At 61.4% G+C, this 13,518-nt stretch overlaps 1 protein-coding gene across 2 annotated transcripts; it reads right to left on the bottom strand.

Moving 5' to 3' along the window:
- Positions 1–959: 959 nt before the first annotated feature.
- LOC114021463 (phospholipid scramblase 2) lies at positions 960–7,803 on the bottom strand. 2 transcript variants are annotated; one of them, XM_037908603.2, is made up of 7 exons: positions 6,822–7,803; positions 5,890–5,964; positions 5,248–5,440; positions 4,823–4,934; positions 3,291–3,390; positions 2,578–2,636; positions 960–1,760 (listed from the first exon to the last, which is right to left on the bottom strand). In XM_037908603.2, the coding sequence occupies exons 1-7, from the start codon at positions 7,303–7,305 to the stop codon at positions 1,734–1,736; spliced, it is 1,050 nt and encodes a 349-aa protein (XP_037764531.1). In that variant the 5' UTR covers positions 7,306–7,803; the 3' UTR covers positions 960–1,733. The 2 variants fall into 2 exon arrangements, with proteins under 2 accessions (XP_037764531.1, XP_043377950.1); XM_043522015.1 differs by lacking the exon at positions 5,890–5,964 and having other exon boundaries at positions 6,822–7,784.
- Between the last annotated feature and the right edge of the window lie 5,715 nt (positions 7,804–13,518).

Here is a 13,518-nt window from a genome sequence, read left to right as displayed (position 1 = left end):
TGCATTTTCCTGTGGAGTCGGTTGCCCCTCTCACAGGGAATTAGGAGCCAGGACTCCTGGCTTAGCCACTGTCTAGCTCTGGGACCGTGAGCAAGCGTTTACTCCTCTGTAAAATAGGGCTGATGCTGGTTCTGGCTTGGTTAGGTGTCTGAGGTCCCTCTGAGCAACACGTGTCCTGGTTTTAAAAGCCCTGAGCTAATTTCTCCTCTGCACGTGTAGGGTTCGGTGTGAGCTGCCCCCCCTCTCCCCCTGCAGACTTTTGCACCTAAGGGCTGCGGCAGGGTCCGTGTTAGAAGCTACGCACCTGGTAAGGAAAGGAAACGATGTGTGGGGCGGGGCTGGCTGGGCAAGGTGTGTTTAGTTGGGAAATCTGCCTCGAGGGGTAACCCCTTAGAGGTCTGTGGCACTCGACAACACCCCCCGCCCTATTGCTTGCCCCATGCCTCTGAGAACCTGCCATCAGCTAGGGGGTAGACAGGCAGCCAAGCAGGGCTCAGCAATGGTCAGTGAGCCGGTTCATGTATTCGTTTGCACTCGAGAGCTAGGTCATTAACGGACCTGCACCATCAAAGTGCGTGCAGGACTCCTCTGTGTTACCGCGCGGTCCTAGCCCTGTTCCTGCGGCCTCGTTACTCCAGTCGCTCGCTCATGCCGCTGCTCCCATTTGTTGCATCTGGTCCTGCGTTCAGTCATCTGCCCTTCAAGGTGGGGACCGTGGTTTTGTACGTGTCTTTACAGTGCCCCGCACCACGCAGCCCTGATTCCAAATGGGGCCGCTGACCCCTGGAACCTCTGTGTTTCTGAAAACAATTCCCCAAAGAGCCCCCGGGGTGGTTTTGCACCAAACCCTCCTGCTTCCAGACGCACCTGCCCAGCTGCCAGCAGCCCAAAGGGAAACTCCCATTCCTCGATTTAATGGGGAAACCCCACATACACCAGGTCCACCAAGAGCTGATTTGATGGTTTAATTGACTTCCTGTGTCAGTTAGAGCAATCTGGGAGGGCCGTGGGCAGACTGGCTTATGGTGCCCAGTAGGTTGAGGACCTGAGCCTGGCATATGCTTTCGCCGTGTCTGAATGCTTTGCCTCATTCTGCTCCCCTGGCTTGTGGTGGGTTTGAACCGTTCACTGGCTCCTTCCTCTTCCTGCCCTTGTGATGCTGGGGCTGTCGAGGATTCCCAGCGCCAGGTACCGTAGAGTTCAGGGTGTGAAAAGCATGTGTGTGCCTTCTGCGATGTGGGTTCAGCAAGGGGCCCAGCCAGTGCTGGATTTTACGGTGACCTGGGAGCGGAAGGGTGGCCTAGTGGTTGGGGCTCTAGCTCAGCACTTGGGAGACCTGGCCTCAATTCCCTGCTCTGCCACCGACTTCCTGTGTGACCTTGGGCATCTCCCTTAGCTTCCCCTGTGTACAATGGGGATACCTGCCCTGCCTCTCAGGGATGTTGCATTGAGGATTGGGAGGGGCTCAGACACACTGGTGGTGGGGCCATGTGCACACCTAAGACAGACAGACAGTACATCAGACTCCAGGTTCTCCAGTTGCCTCGTGAAAGCAGCACACGCAAAGCCAGGCATTGAGTGCCATCCCACCCACCCAGGCGATCCGGCGTTCGCGAGGCAGCGGCGGCCTGTGCCTCGCTGTTGGGATTTCTGTGACTCCGGGGGGGAGCTGCTGGACGAGTCCCAGGGTCTCTGGCATGGCAGGGCTCCCAGCAGGTCTCTTCTAGGCCTCCTCAGCTCATCTCGAAGAACATGAAGTTCTGGGAGACATGAGAAGAGGTTACAAACAGGCGGGCGCGTCCCTGTGCTCCACACAAAGGTGGAGGGGGCGTCCTATGCCCCTGACTTTACCACTCCTCTGAGCGGGAGATGGGCGTCCCCTTGGGTTACAGCTAACGACAAAACACACGGGTGCTGCTGCCTGGAGCGCCGTGGGTGTGCAGCGCCCTGCACGGGCCGGGCTGGAGACGGTACATTCCGTGGAGCAGGGGCCAGTCGAAGCGAGGTAGCTAAGGACGTCCCAAGACATGACAGCTGATGGGGGAGGGGAGCTTGGCGAGGAAAAGGCAAAGCGAATCCTGCCCAGCGCCTGTGCCCAGTCGTCCCCAGCTCAGTGCCCGCACAGGGGTGTAGTGCTGCAGGGAGGATGGTGCGGAGGAGGGCTGGCGGGGGGGAGGTATAGCTGTGTTTGTCTTGGGTCTAGTGTAACCAGGCGCCAGAGGGGAACCGAGGCAGCGAGCTGGCGGGTGCGGGGCCGTGCGTTTAGGTAAAACAACGACATGTCAGGCAGCAGCCAAGAGAACTTGCTAAGGCCCCCTCAACAGAGCTGTTTGCTCAGGGGCAAGCTGAACCCGGGCGCCCTGCTGCCAGGGGTTGCTGGCGAGGCCCCTTTGCTCCTGTCCCCTCCGGTTGTTCGCCGGGTTAGGGCTGGAAGGTTCAGTGTCCCTGCCCCAGGGCTCTGGCCCACACGAGCCACTGGCAGGGTGGCCAGCCCATGAGTGCGAGCAGGGGGCAGAGGGCACGCAGTGGAGGGCCGGCACGTGAGCGGGCGGGGAGGGTTCGGCTGCTGGCACTTACCAGGAGGAAGGCTGCTGCCAGCAGGAGAGCGGTGTCCTCGGCCCCCAGCTTTGCTGAAACTGACAGAGAGACGGTGGAAAGGCGCGTTGCCCACAGCTCAGCTATGGGTACAGGGGGCAATGCCAGCACCCTCCCGGCCCCAGACCAGCCCCACTGCTTGGGTTTGGGGGCCTCTCTCCCGCATGGGACATTCTGCGGCCTCAGGGGGCGAGCATCCCATCTGCATCCTCTCCTGTCAGGTGCTGATAGCTTCCCTCCCTGGCAAGAGCATCTGAGAGGAGAGCCTCTGCTCTCTGGGTGGCCGAGACACAGCAGGGCTCTTCGCCACCACCCCGGGGCTCTCCCTGCAGCTCGCTCTGTGGGTGAGGCCAGTTCCCTCGTCCTTGCTGGAGCTCAGGTGCTTTGGGGGCAGATGCTGGAGAAGGAGCTGCCTCTATTAGGGACGGGAGGAAATTAAACCTGTGCCCATCTCCATGGTGACTGAGCCCGAGCAAGGCCTGTTTGGAGGGTGAAATGCACCAGGAACCTTCTCTAGCGACAGCAGCGGAGTTTGTCCTGCTAGGGGGCGCTGTGGAGAGCGCGGCCAGCTCTGAACCCCACCGGCGTGTGGTCACCTCGGCGTGCCCCCAGAGCCCGCCAGCCTGCCCATCCCAGAGGCGGCACTGCTGGGGGGCTCTCCCTGGCAGCCTGGCCGCTCTGCGCTCCCCACTTACTGTCCACCCCGAAGAACTCATGGTCCATGTTCCGGTCCTCGTTGAAACCCGGCCACCTCTTCCAGATCACTGCCAGGGGGCTGCCAGCGCGGGAGGTGACCTGGGCGGGTGGACAAAGATGAGCAGCTCAGTGCCAAGGCCGTGCTAGCAATGGGCTGGGGCTGCGGACATCCCGAAGGGGGTTCTAGCAAGGCCCCAGCATAGCATCGTCGCTAGACTACATAAGAACATAAGTGCTGCCCCACTGGGTCAGACCATGGCCCATCTTGCCCAGTGTCCTGTCTGCATCCATGGCCAGTACCAGAGCTTCGTGGGGGGTGGGGGTGTTCTGAACAGGGCAATTATGGAGTGATCCACCCCTGTCTTCCACTCCTGGCTTCTGGCAGTCAGAGGTTTAGGGTCACCTTGAGCATGGGGTTGTGTCCTGACCATCTTGGCTACTAGCCATCGACGGACCTATCCTCCATGAACTCCTCCTAGTTATGCTTTTGACCTTCACAACATCCCCTGGCACGGAGTTCCACAGGTTAATTGTGCATTGTGTGAAATACTTCCTTTAGTTTGTTTGAAACCTGCTGCCTATTAGTTCCCTAATTCTTGTGTTATGGTGTGACGATGTGATGCCAGCAGGGAGGGGGGAGTGTTGACCTGGGAATGTGCCCTGGGGATGGGAGACCTGAGAGCCTGTCACCTGAGCCAGGAGGGGGAGGGGGAGGTAACACCTCTGCCCAGGAATGTGAACAGAGGCTGCAGAAGGAAACCTGCTGGGTGGGTTTAGTTTTCAGTTTGGGGCTGGGTGGAGGAACGCAGGGAACCCCAGGGCTGGGGTCTAAGCTCCCTGCTCCCCCAGAAGGACTTGACTGAGGGGTCCTGGGTGTACCCACAAGCTCTGTTTTGGACTGTGTTCCTGTTGTCCAATAAACCTTCTGTTTTACTGGCTGGCTGAGAGTCTCAGTGAATCCCAGGAAGAGGGGTGCAGGGCCTGGACTCCCCCACACTCCGTGACATATTTATTCCGGGTAGGAATAAATAACTCTTCCTTATTCCTTTTCCCACGCCAGGCATGATTTTATAGACCTCTGTCATACCTCCCATTCGTCGTCTCCTGTCTAAGCTGAATGGGCCCTATCTTTTTAATCTCTCTTCGCATGGAGGCCGTTTCATACCCTTGACCATCTCTGTTGCCCTTCTGTGAACCTTTCCCAGTCCCGCTGCATCCTTGCTGAGATGGGGTGACCAGAGCTGGACACAGTATTCACAGTGTGGGTGCTGGTGGACTTTACACCAATTACTTCTGTTGCGTTCCTTCCTGCCCACGTTCACCCACATTGTATAGCCCGCATGGCAAAGGAGTAAAGCTGCCAGCTTCAGGGTGGATGATATATAAGAAGCCCATGTTGCTGTCTAGAGAGTGTAGATAATCCAGCGGAAACCAGTGAAAGCCCCCCAACATCCACCACAAAACGTCTAAGATCTGTGTTTGGCGGGAGCCCCAGGGAAACGCGCTGCCCTATTCCACCCACCCCCCTTACCTGGAACTCCTGGTTGGAGGAGCAGCGGCTGGCCGCGCAGGACCCTCGGATCCTCATGGTGGCTACACCCTGGGGGTCACGCAGGTCCCAGAGATGGGCAAGGATGCCCCACCTAGACACAGAGCATGCCGTGTGGTACAGCCAGGCCGTGGGCAGGGCAGCGGGCCCCACGCCAGCCAGAGGGGCGGCGGGAGCCCCTGGGCTGCACTGCTGGGCATGGTGCAGGGTCTGATCACTGGTCCATCCGCCCCGTGCAGCTTGCCGCTCACCAGTGGCCAAACCCTGGTGCCTCAGAGGGGGGCGCTGCCCCCCGGTTCACCCACGCTGCCTCTACCAGCCCCTCGTCCGCGTGGGGCCCGGCTCCTCTCCGTGCTGAGGAGCAATCCCTCCCTGAGCCCTGGTGCCCGAGCCCACGGTGCCCTCACCGCTGCCGCACGCTGCCCACGAGCTGGTCACCGGCGGTGAACACCCGCATCTCCCTCTGGCAGCAGCCCAGGCAGCTGGCGCCCCCCCCGAAGGGCCGCCGGAGCCACAGGACTTCTTGGCCTTGGGGGTCCTGGAGGTGGACGCAGCAGGAGCGGGCAGGGCCACACAGATGCAGGCACAAGCGGCTGGTTTCTGAGGTGGGCACAGAGAACGGTGCAGACCCGGCGGCCGTCACGCATGGGGGAGACTGCGCCCCGATGCTGGGGCGAGGGGGCTGCGCTAGGGGCCTGCGCCCCAATGTTGGGGCGAGGGGGCTGCGCTAGGGGCCTGCGGGGGGAGGGGGGCTGCACTAGGGGCCCTGCTCCCCTGCACTGGGGGGGGCTGTGCTGCGCCCCGCCCTGAGCCAAGGCAGCGCCGCAGGGGATGGGAACAGAGGGACCGTGGCAGGATCGGGGGCTGCTGCGGGAGGGGGCTGCCGGGGGGGGGGGGGGGTGTGTGGGGGTGGGAGGCACATCCTGTTGGGGGATGGGCTCAGCCCTTTCCATGGCTTCCTATCCAGACCATTTCCCCCCATTTGGGAGGGTTTAGTGCCCCTCCCCCCATGGCTGGTGACAATGAGGGAGGTGGGGGCGACCAGTTACCTTCGCTAGCTACCAGCAGCCCCTTTGCTTGCGCGGTGCCCACCACGTACGTTCTCCCCGGGTCCCCGGCGAACCCTGCAACAGTCGCAGCGACAGTGTCTGAGCTGTGCCCTCTCCCCCCGCCCCCCGCCCCGCACCTCCCCGCCCTGCTAGTGCCAGGCCTGGGTGGGCAGGAAATGTCACTACCCGGCGTGGTGCCTTTAGATTCCTCAAGCAGGGCCGGCGTGGAGCGCCCGTCTGGGACCGGGCCGGGGGTGTTCATGGCCCCATGGCTTGGGGCTGGTGGGCCCATCGCATGTTGGCCAGCTTGGGTTAAACAGTGTAGGTACCAGAGATCCCAGAAAGCACCCAGCCCGGGGGCAGGTCTGACATTCAGCCTGCGGGGAGCAGGTGACGGGACCATGACGGGACACAGCTCCCTGGCGCGTCCTCCACCAAACCAATGCCCCCCGGCGTCCCCCCCTCGCCCCTTGGCCGCTCTGCTCCCCTCCTTCTGCTCCTCTGCGCTGCAGGTTCGGGTGGGGTTGTCACTGCACTGGGCCAGGCTGATTTGGGGCCACCTGAACCCCAGAGACAAGCGGGTCGGAGCCGAGATTGTCTCCTCCCCTCGGAGACAGCCCCCGCGCACGTGGGAGCTGGTCGCTATTGGCTCCCAGGCCTGGCTGGTGCTGGCTTTTGTGATCTGGGTGACCTGGGTCAGCCTGAACCCCCCAGACACTGCCAGGGGGCACCAGCTTTTGCTCCCTACTGATGGGCGGAGCTGAAGAGAGGAGCTGGGCTGAAAGGCTCTGTCCCCCACTGCCAATCCCTGGGTCCTGGGTGCTGGGATCACGGCAGGGGTCTCGTAAGGAGGAGGTGGGGGCTGAGTGCTGCGAGGGCCACAGGCCGGCGGGGAGCCGAGGCCAGCAGATTGGGCCTCGCACGGGCCTTACCGCGTGGATCAGCTCGGGCGGTGATGCGCAGCTGGGAGACGCCGGCCAGCACCTGCAGCCCGAGCGGGGGAAATTCGTCGTCCTCCTGAACCCGCTGCAAGCTCTGCTCCAGGCTCCGTCGGCGGGTTCTCCTGCCCCGCCAGCCCAGCCGCGGCAGAGGTGACTCGCTGGCTTCCTCCCCGGCAGTCCCACCGCGCTCGCTTCCTGGCCGTCTCCGGCCCTTGAGCTGGTGGCCAGGGTCCTCGGCACTCGAATGGGCATCGGCTCCAACCCGCCGATCTGGCTCCGGGCTCCCTTGGCTGCTCTCAAGGGCCGGCTCGTCAGCCTGGTTAGCCCAGCTTGTGCCTTCCCAGCTGGGGGATGTCCCCCTGGCCTGGAGGCCCGGAGACCCGTCCTTCTTCCTCAAGGATCTCTCCAGCGCTTGGATGTGCCTCTCCCGCGTCAGGTGCCCGAAGGGAGACGGCTGGGAGCTGAGCGCGGCCATCCCGAGGGGGCCGAGAACTGAGGTCAGGCCCTGGGCGGCAGAGGGCTGAAGCCGAGCGGAGCTCAGGGTTTGGAGGGCACCTGCTCTGCAAACTCCCCGGCCCCTGTGCAGCTGTGCCGCCAGCCCCCTCCAACAGCTCAGCCCCCGCCACAGCCCCCCTGCCCCTCCAGCCCGCCCGCGTTGCCATCCCAACCAGCCGGATCTCCCCCATTGTGCGGGGACAATGGCACGGCTGGAGCGCAAAGGGCAGAGCTCTGGCCCCGAGAGGTCAGCGAAGGGCAGGAGGGAGCAGCGGCTTTCCCAGGAGGAGGGGCCCGTCGGGCGGGGGGGGGGGTGTTAATCAGGGCAGCGGGGGAGACCTGGCAGAGTGACATTAGAGCCAGAGGACAGTCCAGAGCCCAGTTGGTGCCATGCGAGCCAGGCCGGGTCAGGGTGCTGCCAGGCCTACGGGGGCAGGAGAAAACAGGGTCGCTTGCAAATCTGCGTCTGCACCAAAGTGACTCGACGCCCCCGTGACGCAGCAGGGAGGGGGAAGTGTTGACCTGGGAATGTGGCAGGGGAGTTTCAATGGGAGACCTGAGAGCCTGTAACCTGAGCCAGGAGGGGGAGGGGGAGGTAACACCTCTGCCCAGGAATGTGGACAGAGGCTGCAGGAGAGAGCCTGCTGGGGGGGTTTAGTTTCAGGTTTGGTGCTGGGTGGCGGAACGCAGGGAACCCCAGGGCTGGGGTCTAAGCTCCCTGCTCCCCCAGAAGGACTTCACTGAGGGGTCCTGGTTGTACCCACAACCTCTGTTTGAGACTGTGTTCTTGTTGTCCAATAAACCTTCTCTTTTACTGGCTGGCTGAGAGTCTCAGTGAATCCCAGGAAGAGGGGAGCAGGGCCTGGACTGCCCCACACTCCATGACAACTGGTGGTAGCGGTGGGATCTACTGCACCCCGTGAACGGCGCTTCCTGCAGTAAGTGACTGGGGACCAGTAAAACGAAGGGGGATTGACGGGGACCAGGCGTGCTGAAGATTCAGAGAGAGACAGTTCCAGGGGGCGGTTAACCCCTGGGAGCGTGTGACCAGAGAGAAGGATTTTGCAGTAACAGGGTCCCCCGGGGGATTGCAGCGAGCGGTCCCAGGGGCGGAGGAGTCTGCAGCTCGACCCTGGCAAAGAGGTGGTGACCTCAAGAAGGACTGGCACCCTCGGGGTTTTTCCTGGAAACTGTAGAAAGCTGCCCGGCCTGCGAGTGGCCAGCAGGGAGATGTACGCTAAACGCCTTAAGAGCGACCTGGTGGAGCTGTGCAGGCAGAGGGGGCTGCGCATTGGGAGGTCCACCAAGGAACAGCTGATTGCCCAGTTGGAGGAGAGGGATCGTTTGGATGACCCGATCCCTGTCCCTGAGGGAAGCCGCCCGGTGGACGCAGTGTGGGCCCTGGGGCCTGACCGGGCTGGGAGGGGTCAGACTGCTGCCGAGGACACCCCGAGACCCTTCCTACCTAGGCCTGGGGGAGGGGTTGGGGGCAGCCCAGTGAAGACTGAGGGCACCCTGACCCCGGCAGCCAGCAGGGGATCCTCCCGGCGGAGCTCCCCATCCCTGGAGCGGAGGCGGCTGGAATGGGAGAGGGAGATGAAAATGAGGGAGCTGGAGGACCGTGAAAAGCAGCGTCAGCATGAGGAGAAACAACGTTGGCATGAGCAGGAGGAGAAGGAGAGGGAACGTCAGGAGAAGGAGAGGCAACGTAGGCATGAGCAGGAGGAGAAGGAGAAACAGAGACAGCATGAGCAGGAGGAGAAGGAGAGGCAACGTCAACATGAGCAGGAGGAGAAGGAGAGGGAGCGTCAGGAGAAGGAGAAACAAAGACAGCATGAACTGGAGCTGGCCAGGCTGAGGAGCAGTGGGGCACCGGCTGCGGTGAGTGCGGGGGGACCCAAGACTGCAAGGAGCTTTGATAAGTGCTTCCTGGCCCAGCGGAAGGAGGGGGAGGACATAGATAGCTTCCTGACGGCCTTTGAGAATGCCTGCGAGCTGCACAGGGTTGACCCTGCAGACAGGCTCCAGTTCCTCACCCCCTTACTGGACCCCAAAGCCGTGGAGGTCTACAGCCGAATGAAAGGGCCGGAGGCAGGGGACTATGAACTGTTCAAACAGGCCCTGCTCCGTGAGTTCGGGCTGACCCCCGAGATGTACCGGAAAAGGTTCCGGAGTCAGCGTAAAATGCCTGAGGTCACCTACCTACAAGTGGTCAACCGGATGCAGGGATATGCCCGCAAGTGGACAGCTGGGGCCCAAGCTAAAGAGGACCTGCTTGACCTGTTCGTACTGGAGCAACTGTATGAACAATGCCCTTCCGACCTGAGGCTGTGGTTGATGGACAAAAAGCCAGAGAACCCCCAGCACGCAGGGCAGCTGGCCGACGAGTTTGTGAACAGTCGGTCAGGGGGTAGCAGGGAGGAGTCCCAAAAGAACAGGCCCCCCCCGATGCAGAGAGAGAGTCACCATGGGGCCTCCCAGCGGGGAAATATGGAGAATCCCCTCCCAAGGGGAATGCCTGGCATTGGGACCCTCCGACCCGCTTGCGGGGACCAACGTGACCTGAGCTGCTATCACTGTGGCCAGAGAGGCCACATACGGACCCAGTGCCCCAGGCTCAGGGACAGACTGAGCAGACCCATCCTACCCAGTGTTAACTGGGTAGGGACCCAGCTGGACGAGGGGCAGACGGCCCAGGCAAGGGGGGCTGCCAGCTTACTACCTGCTCGGGAGGGAAGAGTACCCCAGGCCAGCTCTGCCAGAGGGCCGGATGCTCCGGACTCAGGGTTCTCGGTTTACAGGGTGGGCGCGGGGCTGTCCCTCCGGAGTGAGTGCCTTGTTCCCCTGGAGGTGGATGGGAGGAAGGTCAATGGATACTGGGATACAGGCGCGGAGGTGACACTGGCCCGGCCCGAGGTGGTGGCCCCAGATCGGGTGGTGCCCAACACCTACCTGACCCTGACGGGGGTGGGTGGGACCCCATTCAAGGTGCCCGTGGCAAGGGTACACCTGAAATGGGGGGCCAAGGAGGGCCCCAAGGACGTGGGGGTGCACCACCATTTGCCCACTGAGATTTTGATGGGGGGGGACCTAGAGGACTGGCCAAGCAACCCCCAGACCGTCCTGGTTGTGACCCGTAGCCAGAGCCAGCGAGGGGCACTGCGCCCCGACCTTCGGGAGGGTACCACACCGGAGGCGCAGGACCCTACCCTGGTGGGGAGGGAGTGCCGAGGGGCACGGCTCAGAGAGGCTGTGGCCTCAGAGCCGGCCAATGAGAGGGAACCGGTCCCCATCCCTTCCCCAGCTGCTGAGTTCCAGGCCGAGTTGCAGAAAGATCCCTCCTTGCGGAAGCTCAGGGACCTGGCCGACCTCAGTGTGGTATGGAGAGGTTGCCAGGAGAGGTTCCTGTGGGAGAAGGGGTTCCTGTACTGAGAATGGGCTCCCCCAGGGGAAGTGGAGTCCTGTGGGATCAGGAGGCAGCTGGTGGTCCCCCGAAAGTATCGCCGCAAGCTACTGTCCCTGGCCCATGACATCCCCCTCTCAGTGCACCAGGGAATCCGGCGCACCCGGCAGAGGTTGCTACAGAACTTTTACTGGCCCGGGGTCTTTACCACTGTCCGGCAGTATTGCCGATCCTGTGACCCCTGTCAGAGGGTGGGGAAGGCCCGGGAAAAGGGGAAAGTAGCTTTGAGACCTTTGCCCATCATAGAGGAACCTTTCCAGAAGGTGGCCATGGACATAATGGGACCTCTGAACAAGATGACCAGGTCGGGGAAGAAATACATTCTGGTGGTGGTAGATTTTGCCACCCGCTACCCTGAGGCAGTGCCCTTAGCTTCCATTGAAGCAGACACCGTAGCAGATGCGCTCCTGACCATTTTCAGCCGAGTGGGGTTCCCCAAGGAAGTCTTGACAGACCAAGGGTCCAACTTCATGTCTGCCCTGCTCCGGTGCTTGTGGGAGAAATGTGGGGTCCGGCACAACTGGGCCTCGGCTTATCACCCCCAGTCCAATGGGTTGGTGGAGAGGTTCAACGGGACGCTAAAGATGATGCTGAAAACCTTTATGAACCAGCACCCGCAGGATTGGGACAAGTACTTACCTCACCTGCTGTTCGCGTACAGGGAGGTACCCCAGGAGTCTACCGGATTTTCACCTTTCGAACTGTTATATGGAAGGAGGGTGAGGGGCCCCCTGGACCTGATGAGAGATGAATGGGAGGGGAAGGCCACTCCCAATGGAGAGTCAGTGGTGGAGTATGTCCTGATCTTCCGAGAGAGACTTGTTGAACTCATGGGCCTGGCCAGGGAGAATCTGGCCAGAGCCCAGAAGAAGCAGAAGGTCTGGTATGACCGCATGGCTCGGGCCCGTGCCTACGCCACCGGGGATCCGGTGATGGTTCTCATCCCCGTGAGAAAGAACAAACTACAGGTTGCCTGGGAGGGCCCTTTCAAGGTTGTCAAGCAGCTAAATGAGGTAAACTATGTGGTGGAGCTGTCTAACCGGGCGCACCACCACCGGGTGTACCATGTGAATATGATGAAGCCATATTATGCCAGGGGGAATGTGGTGTTAGTTGTGTGTGGACATTGGGAGGAGCAGGGAGATGACCCTTTAGTAGATCTATTCCCTGGGACCAGAGCTGGTTCCCCCCTGGAAACAATTCCCCTCTCGGATCAGCTAACCCCTGCCCAGCAAGCTGAGGTCAGGGGGGTGCTGCATCCCTACCGACAGCTGTTTTCCAACCAGCCTGGACGCACTAATCTGACTGTCCACCGGGTGCAGACGGGGTCGCACCCGCTGATAAGATGCTCCCCCTTCCGAGTCACAGGGAAAACTGCTCAGGGCCTGGAAAGAGAGGTCCGGGACATGCTGGCTTTGGGGGTGATCCAGCCATCTGCCAGCCCTTGGGCCTCGCCGGTGGTGCTGGTCCCCAAAAAGGACGGGTTGGTCCGGTTCTGTGTGGACTATCGGAAGCTCAATGCCATCACTGTATCTGATGCCTACCCCATGCCCAGGCCTGACGAGCTCCTAGACAAGCTGGGAGGAGCTCGATACCTTACCACCATGGACCTTACAAAGGGCTACTGGCAAGTGCCACTGGATGCAGATGCCCAGCTGAAATCAGCCTTTATCACCCTTCTGGGGCTCTATGAGTTCCTGACCCTGCCTTTCGGCCTCAAGGGAGCGCCGGCCACCTTCCAGCGCCTGGTGGACCAGCTACTGAGGGGGATGGAGAGTTTTGCCGTGGCGTATATTGATGACATCTGTGTCTTTAGCCAGACCTGGGAGGACCATGTGTCCCAGGTTAGACAAGTGCTGGACCGACTCAAGGGGGCTGGGCTGACCATAAAAGCTGAGAAGTGCAAGGTGGGGATGGCGGAAGTATCTTACCTGGGCCATCGGGTGGGGAGCGGCTGCCTAAAGCCGGAACCAGCTAAGGTGGAGGTGATCAGAGACTGGCCCGCTCCCCATACCAAAAAGCAGGTCCAAGCCTTTATTGAGTTGGCAGGATACTATCAAAGGTTTGTGCCCCGCTTTAGCGCCATAGCCACCCCCATCACTGAGCTATGCAAGAAGGGGAAGCCAGAGAAGGTGGTCTGGACCGAGCAGTGCCAGGAGACTTTCCGGGCACTGAAGGAGGCTCTGGTCAGTGGCCCAGTTCTGGCAAACCCAGACTTTGACAAGCCCTTTGTGGTGTTCACCGACACCTCAGACACGGGACTGGGAGTGGTGTTAATGCAGGAGGATGAAAAGGGGGAGAGACACCCCATCGTGTACCTGAGCAAGAAGTTGCTACCCCGGGAGCAGAACTACGCGGCCATCGAGAAGGAGTACCTGGCCATGGTGTGGGCCCTCAAGAAACTAGAGCCCTATCTCTTTGGGCGACACTTCACCGTCTACACCGACCACTCTCCCCTGACCTGGCTGCACCAGGTGAAAGGAGCCAACCTCAAACTCCTGAGGTGGCGCCTGCTCCTGCAGGATTACGACATGGACGTGGTCCACGTGAAGGGAAGTGCCAACATGATAGCGGACGCGTTGTCCCGGAGAGGGGGCCCCGAACTTCCCCAGGTCACTGGTCAGAGTGACCCCGCTCAGTTCAGTCTCGAAGGAGGGAGAGATGTGATGCAGCAGGGAGGGGGGAGTGTTGACCTGGGAATGTGGCAGGGGAGTTTCAATGGGAGACCTG

The sequence above is a fragment of the Chelonia mydas genome, chromosome 9, assembly GCF_015237465.2.
Source record: "Chelonia mydas isolate rCheMyd1 chromosome 9, rCheMyd1.pri.v2, whole genome shotgun sequence".
NCBI classification, from domain to species: Eukaryota; Metazoa; Chordata; order Testudines; family Cheloniidae; genus Chelonia; species Chelonia mydas.
Note: the sequence above shows the minus strand (reverse complement) of the source record. Positions and strands in the feature narration are given on the sequence as shown.